The sequence below is a fragment of the Paramormyrops kingsleyae genome, chromosome 14 (assembly GCF_048594095.1).
Source record: "Paramormyrops kingsleyae isolate MSU_618 chromosome 14, PKINGS_0.4, whole genome shotgun sequence".
Lineage (NCBI taxonomy): Eukaryota > Metazoa > Chordata > Actinopteri > Osteoglossiformes > Mormyridae > Paramormyrops > Paramormyrops kingsleyae.
In genome coordinates, this window is record NC_132810.1 from 14,203,804 (window position 1) to 14,219,750 (window position 15,947).

Sequence of the window (15,947 nt, forward strand, 5' to 3'; positions counted from 1 at the left end):
GCTTTCTCTCACGCCGCAGTCAGGCAGTTGCATGGAGGGAATATTTGATTCTCGAGCCATCAATGTCAACCAATCAATCAGATGTCTCAGCGCCTAGTGACATCACACTTCAAGCAGCTCTCCCTTAAGCAACCTCTTAAGGGATTGGTCCAGAAAAACGCATAGAAAAGTAAACAGCTTTAGTACTGCTGAGTCACCGTTATCAGGAATCCCGGCCCAGAGCTACACTCACAGCGAGCTCATGGACAGTAAAACAGACAATGGTTAAGATGTCAGAAATTTGTAATAATCTAAATAAGATGCTTGAGGTTAGTTTTTCATTAAAAAAACGAAAAAAGCTATCAGAACCACACGCGAAAAGTGTCGTACATGAGATCCGCTTCATTAAACCCTTAAATCCACAGTCAGGGGGGAGCATTGACCACATAACCAGACACCGGATGATGTGAAAATATATAGTCATTTATTGTTAACTGCCAGCAGAGGAACAGAAATTAAATAGAGACAAAATAGCAATCGGCACTTGGGCTTGGGGAGAGGAGGCCTGGGAGAGGAGGTGCGAGCAGGGGGCGCGATGAACATTCATCTGAAATCTATGACAATCATAAAAAGAAATGAAAAAAGCAGGGTGGTGGATGAGTGCAGCACAAGCACCAAAGGCCCGGCGAGCGGGTATCCGCCTCGGCCGTGACGGGAAAGGGTTAAACGGCCACATGCTCATCACCACCGGAGGACACCAAATCCCACCCCCCAAGCCTGACAGCGACTCACACAGGCGGGGGCAATCAGCACAATGTAGTTTGCCAATGTCTGTAAGGCAGGGCTCCCAAAATCCAAATGGAACATTTACACATAATCTGGGCAAGTAGGTGAAAGCAGCGAGGGAGATGGGGGGGGGGGTGGTGGGGGAGCACCACAATGACACAGCTCGAGAAGGTCAGAACAGAGACAAAATGGCAAAATGGCCCTTAGTGCCGGGGGGGTGGGGGTGGCCAATAAACACCCCCTAGTGGCTGGAAAGGGAGGATCCACAGCCCAGATTTTGTCATCATCATAAGGAGCAACTAAAAATCGGCAGCCAGAATATTTCTTCATGAGAAGTCAAAGAAAAGAAAACAACACAAAGAGAATCTCAGAGTCCTACATCATAAGACAAAAGAACGAGAGAAAAACACATGAACACATGCAATATCTGTTTCAAAATGAAGAGACGAGGAAATTGTACAGATTCGCATAGGGCGAGATGAGTCCGTCCGTGTGTGTGTGTGTGTGTGTGTGTGTGTGTGTGTGTGTGTGTGTGTGTGTGTGTGTGTGTGTGCGCGCGCGAGTCCGTCCTTCTGTGTGTGCACGCGTGAGTCCGTCCGTCTGTATGTGTTTCTGTCTATGTGTCTGTCTGTCTGCCAGTACACAAGGGGTTCCCTGGTCTACTTGACCAGCCTCTTGGCTACGTCGGCATAGGCGATCTCTATCTCCTTCTCGCTGGGACAGGTGTTGGTGAATTCCTCACGGCTGTAGGCGTTGGCCAGGTAGCGGCAGATGCCCCGCATGTCCTTGGGGATCTCGAAGCCACGGTACTTCTTGGCCACCACCTGCAGGTAGGAGATCAGCTGCTCAGGCATCTCAGAATATCTCAGACTGAGCTGGCTGAAAGGAGGGGGCGTTTCCACCCCCCCTCTAAGACCGGACTGGAGAGCATTCACAGAGTGAAGCCCCCCAAAGGTCATTGGCTCAGACCTGGGGCTGCATGGTTGATGGCCAACTGCTGTGAGTGGGGCGCCCCCTGCAGGTCCCATGAGGCCATCTCACCTTGAGGATGTGCAGCTTGGGCAGCAGGTTACAGTCGGCCAGTGTCATCTCGTCCCCATCCAGGAAGTGCCGTGTGGACATCTTGACGTCCTCGGTGCTATGGTGATCGATCTCATCAGGCAGCGGAGAGTTCAGGTACTCGTCCAGCTTCTGCAGGGTCTTCAGTAGACCACGCTCCAGAGCTGGAGGCGGATGGGTCTTCGTTAGTTCACAAGGTGGGAAAAACCTTCATGACTCCATAAGTGTGGTTCTAATGCTGCTTCCAAACTAAAGAGATATTTTTAAGGGGAAAAAAAAGATTCACAGACACTTCTGGATATCTCAGAGCGATATTTTTAATATTCTAATTAAGGCTGCTGTCTTATTTTAATTTAATACTAGTCACTTCACATGCAACCTTCTGAAGGTAAAAAAAAAATAAAAGTCCATGCATATTGGTTAATGGCCACTAGGGGGTGCTCCTTCACAGCTTTCCATTTTCTCCCATGTTATGGTGTGCCTTAAGGTTACCTACGTAACTGAATGAGTTTCATTCACACAGGCCTGATGGGCTTTTCACTCCTGACAAACTGCATGTTCAGCCAGTCTCAGCAAAGGGCCCTGCTTTAGCAGACGTGCAATTTGCCTCGATTCCACAAACACAGAGCCAGTGCTGGGCTGGTTCTCTCTTGGTGCCTTTTGAGAACCTGCCCGCATTTCCACCAAAGAACAGAATGGAAACGTTATGCGGTCAGAAATGAGAGTAAAGGTTCATAGATTATTTTTTTTTTTATTTATGTCAAGCCAGTCTTTAAAAGCAGCTGAACCAAAGAGAGACCAAGTCTCAGTTTTCAGAGTATCACTTATTGTGGTCCGTCTCCTGTATCCACTTTTGTCTCCGTAAAGGCTTCCCCGTCTGTGTGTGAGTGAGTTTATTGCCGCTCACTGTTTTACCGTCGTCCTTTTAGGGATTGCAGAAGTCTGCTAAAAAGGGCACTTTGCTGCCTGCCTCCAGATCTCTTCGCCATTCGAGTGTCACAATATTTTATTGATTTGACTTGTGACGTTTAATTTATTACTAAATCGGGCCATCAAACTTTTTTCCACTTTTGCCGACATCATGGTTCCAGCTTCTCCAAAAAAAAAGGAAAAAAAGGAGAAAAAAAAACACCGGTATGCACCGTGGAGAAGCTCCTCGGGATCCTTCAAGCACAGCTGAGCGACACGACGCTCATCCAGCAGCGGCTAATTCCATCCTGGGCCTGTTAGAGCTGCAGCTCGCGCCCCCAGCCCTGGGGAACGCCTCATCCCGATGTGACCCCCCAGGCCCCCCAACGGCCCGTGTGCCAAAAGGCCGATTCATAGGCACGCTTACAACTGCCTTATGTAAACGTCTTACTCCAAGAGCATCGCTTGTGGCCCCACGATTCTGCCGCCACGCAGTCGCCGACCGCCCTGGTCCTCGGCACTGCGTCTCACGTTCAGAATATCACCCTTGCCCCTCCACACATTCTGCGCGTGGGTATATTGTTGTGGGTGTTTGTTTTACAAGAGTTATGGAACATAAAATTTGAACACTGAAGTCATTTCAGCAGATTCTGAACACAAAGATGTAAAATAACGGCACGATGATTTATACAATATGTGAAATATAGGTCGTTTTCATATATTTGGATTTACGAATAACGTATTTTACCAAAATAAGTACATTGCCGTTCAAAAGTTAGGGATCACTTTGAAAATTCCTTGCATTTGCAAAAAAAGCTTTTTGTCCGTTAACAGATTGATCAGAAACTGTGCAGTAGGTTTTCTATCCTTCCCGGCTTCTGATGAACCACACCAGTTCTCAGGTAAATACCAGGAGCAGGTGTGGCTCATCAGAAGCCAAGTAGGATAAAAAAACAACTGGATAGTAGCCCTCCAGGACCGGAGTTGGAGACCCCTGTTGTAGAATATCTATGCTCTTTGCAGACTTGGCTGCAGAAGTATGAACAGTTACATTGCAGGTGCAGATGCGTAAACGCACAGTTCATGTCCTGAGAAGTAAATTCTGGCCCCCGATCCCCCGACCCCCAACCTCACCCTCATTGGCGTCAGGCTTGGAGTTCTTGATGAAGGCAGAAAACTTTGCAAAGATGTCCATGCCAGCAGTGTTGGACTCGGGGTGTCGAGTGGCCAGCTTGTTGTACCTGAACACAGAGCGCTGTGTGAAAGCAGCCTTCACGCGCTCGGGAGAGGGGACAGGCCGTGTTCAGGCACTTACTTGGGAGGGTTGAGCACATCTTCCAGGAACTCCTCAATTTTGTTGACGTCAGTCTTGACCTCCCCGTTGTAGGTGATGAAAGGGGGGTGGGTGCCAGGCGCCAGGTTCTGAAGATCTGCTGGCTTCCTGTGAGTCACACACACACACACACACACACACACACACACACAGAGCGTAAGGCAGGAGGCTGGCTGATACCTGCCACCAACAGGAAGCTTCCGGCCAGCATGCAGATTTTGTGTATGCAGGGTCTCCCCAGAGCCGTGTAGAGAGGGTCACATCAACTCTGCTCACTCCAACGGACCATTTCTCTACAGCAGATCATGGAGCATCTCAATAGTTCTCAGAAGTTAACCGCAAACATTAGCAGATAAGTAGTGTTGCAGCAAAATAGAGTATTTGTGGTGTGCCTTTAAACGGTACGACCTTTAGACCTAACCTGATCTGAACTTTGAAACATTTCTTCTCTTCCCTTCCCTGTAAATATATCAAACAGGATACGATTTCTCTTGGCTACCTTAGAAGTTTAAGAACATAATGATTGGAGATGCACCGATCGACCATCCAGGGACTGGAATCAGCAGATTTTCGGTGTGCTGGGCCCGGACTAGAGACTGGCCGCCAGTCTGGTATTTCCGATACCCTACAGGCCCGTTTTAAGGATGCGCACGTCATACGCACAGCGGCGCGGACAATAGCCTCACAGTCGCATGCACACTCACAGCCAGGCACTAACATGTTGTTTGTGTGGAAGTTCTTCACTGTGAGTGAAGACTAGTTTGTAATACATGTGAAGTCAAAGTAAACCGTGTGGGGACCACCATGAAAGCGAGGTGAACCTTGAACTGATTTTTAAACATATGCTGGATAATCTTGAAAACTAATCATTAAAATTGCAAAGCTAGCTAAGGATTTTTCCTGACAGAAAAATAGTTTTAACAAAACCTCACCCCCTGCACCATAATGTCCAGGCAGCGTGCAGGTATGAAAAAGCCTGATCTTAATCTACTTTACTAGAGATTACAAATTGTATGTGCATAACAATCGATGTTGATATTAATATTACCCTGTACCTATTTTGTACAGTACACTTCAATTGTATTTAAAGGTTTGTAACCTATGGACTTATTTTAAGACAAGTAAAAGATGTCGTGTTAAATCTGCTGCACTTGTTGCTGTTTGGTAAAGTAAAATATGTCAGAAAGCTGGATGTACAGTAACTCATTTTCAGTTAATTGTTATTTGTACCTCTTTTCAGTCACAGAGCATTCTATTTTGAAACTCGTTTAAGTGAGAGAAGATCCTGTAACTTAGTGCAGTTCATGGTAAATTGTAAAGTTTAACAATTTCTTTTATTATGAAAATTAAATTTTGCATCGAAGTGTGGAATGAAGCATTGAATTGGAATTAGCAAAAATCACGAAGATCGAAAAGCGGAAATCGGAATTGGTCAAGAAAATTACAATCAGTGCACAGTACTACTACCAATAATTATGCGAATTTTTTAAATAAAGAAATTCATGTAAGTACATACACACATCGGTGTGCTATATAAATATTGTAAATCAGTGCATTTATTGACTATTAATGACCAAAAATCGCTGTTTTCTCTCTGCATTTAATGCATTCAAATGAGCTGCCAAGTACTTCCAGGAACTATCTATAGTCTACACAACGCACGAGACCATCAGGCACTTTACACTGCCGAGGCACAGCTCAGTCTCTCCCTCCCTCCCTCCCTCCCTCCACGGCTGGCACTGCTCTCGCTCGCTCCCTCCCTCCCTCCCTCCCTACACGGCTGGCACTGCTCTCGCTCCCTCCCTCCCTCCCTCCCTCCCTACACGGCTGGCACTGCTCTCGCTCCCTCCCTCCCTCCCTCCCTCCCTACACGGCTGGCACTGCTCTCGCTCTCCCTCCCTCCCTCCCTACACGGCTGGCACTCCTCTCGCTCCCTCTCTCCCTACACGGCTGGCACTCCTCTCGCTCCCTCCCTCCCTCCCTACACGGCTGGCACTGCTCTCGCTCTCCCTCCCTCCCTACATGGCTCTCTCTCTCTCGCTCTCTCTCTCCCCCTCCCTCCCTAAACGGCTGGTGCGTCTCTCTCTCTGTCTCTCCCTCCCTACACGGCTGGCACTCCTCAGCTTGTTGAGGATACGCTTTGATGGAAGGGTCTGCAGTGACCTGATAAAAGCTGCATGTATCGAAGGTAACAGGAAACCACTGCGGCCAACACACCGCCATCCATCCAAACAGGCAGGGGCCGGGATCAGGACCCCCGCGGCAAGCCGTGACCTCAACTCCCGAGTGTAGACTTAGTGCCAAGTGGGAATTCTTGCTAATTTAAAGGCTGATGAGCCATTGCCAGTCCAGTAGGTGGCGTTCTAGTCAAAGATCATGTGAGGATGGCAGTGCGGCGAACACCCCCACACCACTATCACCCCCCCCCCCACACACACAAACAGCCAGCAGACCCTGTTCTCAGGGACGTGTCCAAGAAGAACATGAGCTGGTTGTCATGACGGTCCCTCCCCCATGGCTATGGGTCTCACCTCTTGAGGTCCACAGTGGTGACGTTGAAGACCACCCCCTTCAGCCAGAGAATCATGAAGAGCCGCTGGGAAAAGGGGCAGTTCCCGATGCTCTCGCCGTCAGTGCCCGCCTGCGGGGGAAACGGGATCGAGGCGTGAGCGGCCGGCTCAGCGAAGGCTGCACACGTCCCTCACACGCCTCCAGAAGGCATGTGAAAGGCACCAGGCCATCTGCCATACAGGGTCCTACCAGAGCTGCTGCTGCAAACGATTTGGGCTCATTCCCAGAATGCCTTGTTCCCACGGAGGTATGTTACTGTGATGACTAACATCTATTTTTGTTTCTTGCACACACAGTAGTGGAATACACTAATGGAAACGCTACATTAAAAGAGCTTTAAATTATAAGCACAGTAACAAAGGTGAGTTTTATATTATGTTGACCTTTAATTAGCAGCATGCATCAGCTAAAAGGGGGTCTGACTGTCCGCCCTTGAGATGTGAATTTTCACAACAGCATGACGCAGCCAAAGGGGCCCGAGGTGCAGGGGAATCAGAATTACATTGTTTGTCAAAATCACAGCTGCGTCAGACGTAGGGCTGCACGATATTGGGAATAAATCACATTGCAATATTTATTCTTTCTGCGATGTATATTGCGATATTGGGATTTTAAAAATTCTAATTAGTTCAATAGCTCTATTGCAGGGGTATTCAACTAAAATTTAAAGAGGTCCAGTTAGAGAAAATTTCTTGAAGCAAAGGTCCGGAAGATCATAATGTCTAACTATTTAGCGTGATGTATATTTAAGTAGCATATCAGTTGTATCAACATAGCATGTAATCAGTACCTGACTGTCAAATCAAATTAATTCAGTGCAATTCAATTCGAGATGTCTGCACACATATGTAACAGTTCTTACCTTGTAAATAGTATGCTTTTGTATTTAACCATGTAAACACACTTTTGACGTAGCTCATTTTAGGTTTATAATGGAATAATATAGATTTGCCGTAAGATTTCCTGCGCAAGTCTGAAATCATGAGTGGCGTGCCAGATGCTGAAAACGTACAATTTTTGTTTCACCTGAGTTGATCTATACAACAGATAATATTACTTTATACATATGTTAAAAAGCGGAAACTTCCACGAACATGAAATCACCAATAAACTATGTCTATTTATCCAACATGTTATATAATACATACTGTATTTGAAAACTTTTCAGCTATATGATTTCAGGACAGACCAGCCACTCTCTTAGGAACATTACGGATTTTTGGTTGCGGGTGTTCGCTTCGCTGCTGTTATTAAGCAGCCACTCTGTTAGGAACATTACAGCTTTTTGGTCGCTTTGCTGCTGTTATTAACACTAATGGCACATTAGCGCAGACAAAGGGCTGCATACGCCGAACTACGCTTCGCAGTTAAAGGCGTTTGACGTGCATTGGTGTGGGAAGCGGCAGTTCTAGTGCTAAACCACTACCGAAAAGACTACAAAAGCTGTGGCGGTTAAAATAGAAGGGCCCCATCAGGTTTTAAATCATAACTTTCTATTTTGGATATCGGTCCAGGTCCGTATGGGACAGCTTCTGGGTCCGGGTCCGGCGCGGTCCGCCTGTTAGTGACCGATGCTCTATTGGTATAATTAATCATTCTAGAAAGATTGACTTGATTTAGCCCAAATATAATGGTAATGATAACTTAATCAGTACTAAACAGAGCATGAGCATTAAACTATGGAAGCTTATCGCATATGAGAGTTAACATGAGTGACAAAATAACGCTGGGTTAAATGGTTAGAATGTTTGTGCTTGGTGGTTCGTTCTGTGATCGACATGTTTGTTAGCTGCCGGTGCAAAGCTGCGTGTTGGCCCCGTATCCAAAAACCTTTAAATTGATTTACATTATGTTAGACAGACTTTTGTGGATTGTTTAAGAATAAGAACAGTGTGACATTTGTTAGTTCAGCAAAAACACCAAAAGCGTTGTCCACGCCGCTTAATTAATTTAATTTTTGTTACTTAACATCGCACATCCTGCGATGTGACTTTTGCACGTGGGTACATCGCGATGACGATGCTGAAACGATATATCGTGCAGCCCTAGTCAGACGGCACACATCAGCGGTCGGAGGGACAGAGACTGCCTCACCGAGAGGCAGACGGGCATTTAAGCGTCATCGCCGGTCATCACTATGGGTGGGACGGACACCTCAGAATCACCCAGACTTAAAAAAACCTCTCTCTCCACTCTTGGTTGACCGGAGGGCATCACCCACAGCGACAGGACCCACCCAGTGATGTCATACCCCACGGAGGGACAGAGACTGGGCTAGCGAGTGAAGAAGCCATAGAGCATCTCCTGAGGCTGCAGAGGCAGCACTGCACACCCAGCCTCACGTGGCGAACAGGGGGGCTGTTTGCTCAAGCTAACTTGCATGTTCACAGCAAAACGCCAAAGAGGGTGTCCAGCCCACCCCCCTAAAAGCCACCCCCCACCCCCCATGTCCCACAGCCATCAAAGCATGGATGAAGCTCAGACCAGTGCAGTGTGAGCATAAATCCAAAGAGGACGTCACCTCTTGAGGTGGGTGGGTGACCAGTCACCACTGTCCCCATGGGAATCCCATGTGTCAGTGAGCAGTTTTAAACAGCACAAAACCCACTGCCCCAAAACAGTCCATGGGGCGGGGGGGGGCTCACCATTTGTGGTCCTAACTACCCCACACCAGGCCACCAGCGGGGCAAGAAGCTTGGAGGAAGGGGAAGGCGAGGCTATCAGCAATCCGCAGAGAGTACCCCCCCCCCCCCCAGGATGGGCCCCTCAGACACAGACGGGGGAGGGGGGATTATTCCAGATCCAGATATGTCCCCCTGAGCGCCTTAGGAGCCAGCTGCATTTCAGTGGGGGGGGGCTCACAGAGAGGCAAAGTGAGAAGGAAGGGCAAGAGGAAGGAGAGGAAACTAATGGCCAGAGGCACCGCCTTCAGAGGCACCACCGCCACACCCTGCAGCTTAGCTCACATTCACAGCCTGGCAGGGGCGGCCGCATGGCAAGATGACCCCCCCACGGGCACCCAGAGCTCCCCTGGCGACATCACAGCGCAGTCGCCACAGGGTGCGAACCGCGGGCTGACGCACCGCTGCCTTACCCTATCCCCGCACAAAGCACCCTTTGTCCTACACTGAGAGGAATTTTCCAGAAGCCCCACCCGACTAGCTAGCAGCTCTATCATAGCCCTCGTCCAAAACTGCCAAGTCCCCCTTCACCTCCGAGCAGTGCCCCCGGCTCCCTGCCCTCTCGCCCGACACAGCCCTGAGAATGGCATTGTGGGTAACTGGCTGGCAAGTACCACCCAGCACCCCGATCTGCGTTCACAAGAAGCAGCAAGTCTCTCTCTGATGGTGACTCAGAGCCAAGAAACCCTCATCCTTTGCCCCCCTCCCCGAAAAAAAAACAAAAGACCACGATACCCCCAGGATCAGCGCAAGCTCCCCGTCCCCCAACACGGCCCACAGACAAGCAGCGCCGGACCTGTTAGTCTGTCGTATAGCATCTGCCACAAAAGGGCTTGTTACTCTGACTACAAATCACCCCCCATGCTATAGCCTGTAAATTGGCTCCAGAAACCAAACATCTGTACCCCAAAGCAAGCTTTATTTAATATGACGCAGAAACAGAACTAGAGTATAAAACACGCAGCGGCCATTTTCTCCTAATAACATCCAGGCCCCATTCTGTACCGGGCAGCAGGACAGTGCTGATGTTTTAAACATCTCCTAGTGCAACCCGGACGCGCCACGGAGAATGGAGGTGAGAGAGAAACCCAAGCAGGCTGAGATTCGGGAATGATTCACACTCTGGCAAAACAACCCAGAAAAAAAAGTCAACGCGGTCAACTGAAAAAAGGAAACGTTTAAAAAGGAAAATTACCGTGCAGAATTCACTTCGGCGCACTGAACCATAGGCGGTGACATCAGTGCAGGATGTTTGTGTCAAGAATCCTTCAGACTTCTAAAAAAGGGCAAATTCCTCCTTCAGACAGGAAGTTTGTCTGAAGGGCCTGGATTTCAGAGCCACAAGCTGATATTTTACCCAAAACAGGATGGGAAGGAGGGAAGCAGTGGCGGGCAGGACCAGCACGCCAGAAAAGGTTCTGTAGTGCAGCTGTAGGAAGCAAGGAGCCGCCAGCACAGGCAGCTCAGCTGGCGTACTGTGAAGGAGTAGGCTGTAAAGGCGAGCACTGTGAAAGGGCTTCGCTGTGAAGGAGCTCCCCGCGACAGAGCATAGCTGCGAAGGATAGTGCTGTGAAGGAGAGCACTGTGAAAGGGCTTTACTGTGATGGAGCACCCTGCGAAAGAGTATAGCTGCGAAGGATAGTGCTGTGAAGGAGAGCACTGTGAAAGGGCTTTACTGTGATGGAGCACCCTGCGAAAGAGTATAGCTGCGAAGGACAGTGCTGTGAAGGAAAATATTGGTTACATGGACACCAGCTCTGTGTCAGACGTGAGAACTGGGGCTCACGGTGTCCTACCAGAGCTTGGACTCTGCTAATCTGACCCCGATTTGTGGGCTCAGGGCTTAGGACTGCAGTGTTCACAGATGTGGAGATCCTGTTATCTGCTAACAGATATATAGCAGTATGAGGATCTGGGGGCTGGAAATTGTACAACGAGACCACAATTTCCACAAATTACTCTCCTACCAGCAACCAGGAGCTGCTCTTATCAAACCTGCTGAACCTCACCCCAGCTTCCTGCGTTAGACCAGCTACAGCAGCCCCCCCCCCCCCCCCAAAAACAAAACAACTCTCCAACAACTCTCCAACAACTCTCAGCGGGGCAAGCTCCCACCCCTCCCAAGTAGCTGGCATGGCCACTGGGGGGGGGTATTACTAGGGCGGGTAGCTGCTTATCCAGAGGCCAATTTTACAAACTCCACAGCCCACCAGAACCAGGCATTTGGTACAGTCAGAAAGGACAGCACTGCCACTCCATATTAGGTGAGCAGGTCAATGCAAACAGCAATGCGTTTGGCTGTGACTCAAGCACAGACACCCTGGTTCACACAAACGCCCTCCCTGCCAGCCCCACTGCTCCCCAGCTGGCCGGGGACCAAAAGCCCCTATTAGAGGGTCTGCTTCTGGGCCAAGATGGAAGAGACCTGGGGGGGTAGGGCACAAATCACACAGAACCATAGAGTAAATGCAGTGCCAGGCAGCGATGCTCAGCACGAGGCATTGGGTGACAAGCTCCTGCTGTCCCGTTCATTTGAGAGTGAGAAGCCTGACAGGGGCAGCCCAGGGAGGGTCAGCCAGGGTGTGAAATATCAGACAGACGTGAGAAGTGTTTCCAGCACACGCAACCAACGTCTCCACTAAACAGCAGAGCAGGTCACTCCCGCCGCACGGGGAGGGCGTCCCCTGGTCAGATGCAGGCGGATTCACTCACATGGGGGGGGGGTGCTCTAAGGTCCCAGAAGGTATGGGGATTTAAGTTCATCTCTCACTGCCGGGTGGTGATGTGTGGGAGAGCACCAGAGTAGAAGCATCACAGCCCGGCCCCCCATAACACAGAGCTCCTTCTGGAGCTCAGTCAGGGATTCACAGAACTCACTGGAACATGGTGATATCACTGGTAAACTATATGAAGGAAGACCAGCCACCAGAATCAGAATCAGCTTTTATTTGCCAAGTGTGCTGGGGCACACAAGGAATTTGTTTTCGGCAGCTTGAGACACTCTCATACACATACTCATACTCATACCATACTCATACCATACTCATACTCATACCATACTCATACCAGTCCTACAACCCATGTCCTAGTGTGACCACGGTGAGAGCAGAGCCATGGGATTCACAGGAACATCAGCACAGCGCTCAGTCAGGTCCTTGGTCTGCAGGGACAATGAGGAAGGGGGCACTGCACACCCACAGTAACAACAACAGTGGGGGCACCAGCTTATACACCCCCTCCCCATCCAGCCTGACAAAAACAGTTGCTATAGTGACCTGGCGCTCCCCAGACAAAACCCACCCCCGAAGGGCAATGAGATTAATTTATAATGATGTGAGTTTGCCTTCGCACGCTCCCCCACTCTTTCCTCCTGTGCAGTCTTCATTAGGAAAGCTGGTAACGAGGGAAGGAGCACAGGGTGAGAAAGGAGGAGCCTGAAATCCTGTAGGTCCGACCCCCCCGGAGCACCGTACTGATCTCACACCTTGTGGTCTCGGCTGTGACACAGTCAGTGTGAGTGATACACAGAGCAGCGTGACAGTGATAGTTGGAGGGAGGGGGTGGGTCTATCAGCCTGACACACAAGTAGCTCGAACAAAGGCACCACAAACCGCTAATCAGTGAGGGGACAAAGGAGGGTCCCCAGTCTCATAAGGGATCAAGCAGCTGTGCGAGCACTGGGTCCTCTAAGGGAACAGTTACCCAGTGAGCACACACCTCCGGGCTGCGCATTGCCTCCTACAGAATGACCCTGAGATCCAGGGACACCATATCCTCCTTATCTCCACGTTGGCGCCTTGCACTGCAGCACTGGGGGGTAGAACGTGCGTGCGTCCTGCCGACTGGCCCCTCTTCCTGCCTCTAGCCAGTCACCCCCTCCTCCACGTGCTTGCCCTGGGTCGCTTTTCCCGCTTTCCACAGGGGGTGTAAGCAGGGATGCCAGACAGAGCAAGACTCTGAGAGCGTGACCCGGGGGTGGGCGGTACCCCTGCCAAGAGCCCGGCAAGCATAGGGACACCGGCGTCATCCGTGCGCCACAAAGGCGCGATTGTCCGCGGAGCGCCTGCAGACGGGCGGCCATCTCGAGGGGCGAAATGGACAAAGGGAGTCGCCACGGCGACGGGGCCTATTTTTACAGCGGGCGCGCGCTCCGCCCCTCCTCCCACGGCGGTCTGGAGACTGGGGGTAGGGGCGCTTGCAGTCCCCCCCCCCCCCCGCTTCTTCAGCTGTCCCTGCTGGTCGGCACGGCTCCTCCGAAACTTTCTCCTTTGTAGTTCAGTTTCCCGCTATGGCCAGCTGCCTCCGCCTGAATTCACCTTTCTGTCCAGACAGACAGCCGCACACTTACCCATCTCACCCCGACCAGCTAAGAAACCCCGCCGGCTACCTGCCCCTCTCCCAAACGAAGTTTAGGCGTTATTAGCGCCATTATGGATGTTTTTTGTTCTGGATCCCATACGGTCCCCGCTCCCCCATCTCCGCGGGCTCGAGGCTCTGACCGTCCGCTTCAAACCGCCTCACCGCCAGCCCCCTCGGTACTGTTTCAGACACTTTTTAGGTCCCGTATACATGAATGGCGAACTTTCTTGTCCCATTTCACTTGATAGTGATCCCCGCTATTTTATGAAACACTCCGAAATGCTCTTAAATTGTTTTTTTTACATCCCTTTAACACTCCTCTCCAACACGTTCAACAGCGGAGCCCGGACCCTCTGAAGGGAGGGACCCACCTACCTTAACGAAGAGCTCGATAACGGGCTCGGTGGCTCCCCTCATCCCGTTCTGCGGCACCGAGAGCGACATGACCGACTCGGACTCGCTCGGGTGCCGTCCGTCCAAGCGGCTCTTTCCGGGGTACCGCAATGCAAGCCGGCCGCCCCTCTGCCAGCGCAGGGGTTGTGGACGCGTCTGCCAAAGAATAGTGTAGGAAAAGCAGCGGCGGCGACGGCAGCAACAGCACGATGCACCAGCGGCTCTCAGACACACAGCAGGCAGCCCGGGCTGGCCGCCTGGGGGTGGGCGTTTTAAAACGCTGATGTCATAAAAGTAGGCAGGGTTAGGGGGCCTTGGCAGCCGGGGAGGAGCTGGGGACTATGCCGCCAGCAGGCGACCGCATCCCGGTTGGAGAGACGCCGGGAGACCGTGAGATCATGTCCGGCTGATGGAGGCGTGAAGTTCGCCCGCCGTGCTGCAAGAAAGCCGCCCCTTTAAGAGTGTTACTTTTAGAATTAAGTGCCGGAATAGATCCTCTGACAAGGATAAGTTTAGAAATGTGTATTTGCAAAAAAAAACAAAAAACTTTAGAAGTGGAATTCTACCCCCCCCCCCAAATCTGTACGTTTACTAAGTTTTGCTGATGTTTAATAAAATGTCTTTATTAACGTTGATGTCAAGAAAACCGCATCATCCGCAGCTGCCTAACACACCATTAGTCCCTATGGAAGAAAATCTTAAATTTTGGTCGGGCATATGGAAATGATGCTCAGTGGAGCGATTCGGACACTAACCAGATCACAGACGAAGAAGCAGAAGTAGTACTTCTCTGTCTTAATGAGTATTATCCACCCAATTCTGTTATAGGGGCATCACTGCAGATCAATGCACTGGGGAGCAGAGCCCAGACTGCATGCGTATTCAGGCCACCGACAGCGGACCCTTAATCTTCTCGCGCAAGAAGGTGCATGTTCTGACCTCCTCAACGCCGGGTACATCATCCTAGCAACCAGTCCTGCACGTGCTGACAGCAGCCCCTGGCTCATGGGACAGAAAACGAAAGACCGCCCAGGAAAAGAGCGGTCACGTGATCGCCGCTCCCCAAAGACACACGGGCGTTATTCACCCCAAGCCGGTGAGAATACTCCGAGGAACCTGTTCTCATACTGCCGTTATCATTCAGGTCCACACCTCGGAAAGCACACCATTAAGTAAGGCTGAACATTTTAAAATGCCCCGCAGCCTGGCAAGGCGCCCCCTAGGGGCAGACATGCACAGTATGGGCACCTTCGCAGGGTCTTGTTAGCCCATACATACTGAACACTATAGCCCCTTTACAGGAGAGAACCTTCACAGGGTTGATCACTGGCTCCCTCAAGTTGTCCGAGGCGACACACCTGAAAGGCACCACAGTGCTGATCCATCAGCAGAAAGATCGATGGTAGCACACAGCTCTGCTGTCAGCGGGCATCAGGAATGCTAAGGTCTTCTTGGATTGCGGCAGAAGCACCAGCAGAACAGCTCACACTTTAGCATGTAGCAATTTCATCTAGTGAAACACTGCTTCCAGACCCCTGCGGAAGGGCGCCCAGCTGAGTAGCAGCCTCTGGTGCAGCTATAAGCATGAGTATGTCCCTGGACAGACACCCAGGGCCTGGAGCCTAGACTAACTCATCCGCAGCACCATCCTCCAAAGCAACCATGTTCCACCTTGTATAATGATCATTTACTTTTATTATTCAACAATATACACAGTACATACCCCCCCCACCCACCCACCCAACAAACTTTGGAGGATCAGGACATCAGTATCTTTTTTATCCAAAACATCTCTGGGTTAAAGGCAAAGCAAACAGCACTTACCAGAACTTTCTGAGACAGAGCCCAAAGTATCTTTACAGGGGAGTCTGGTATCT

At 50.4% G+C, this 15,947-nt stretch overlaps 1 protein-coding gene across 1 annotated transcript; it reads right to left on the reverse strand.

Moving 5' to 3' along the window:
* Window positions 1–441: 441 nt before the first annotated feature.
* clic4 (chloride intracellular channel 4) lies at window positions 442–14,415 on the reverse strand. The gene is made up of 6 exons (XM_023842479.2): window positions 14,053–14,415; window positions 6,598–6,707; window positions 4,049–4,174; window positions 3,868–3,974; window positions 1,807–1,988; window positions 442–1,589 (listed from the first exon to the last, which is right to left on the reverse strand). Exons 1-6 carry the CDS (start codon window positions 14,119–14,121, stop codon window positions 1,425–1,427), a joined length of 759 nt encoding a protein of 252 aa, XP_023698247.1. The 5' UTR covers window positions 14,122–14,415; the 3' UTR covers window positions 442–1,424.
* Window positions 14,416–15,947: the final 1,532 nt, after the last annotated feature.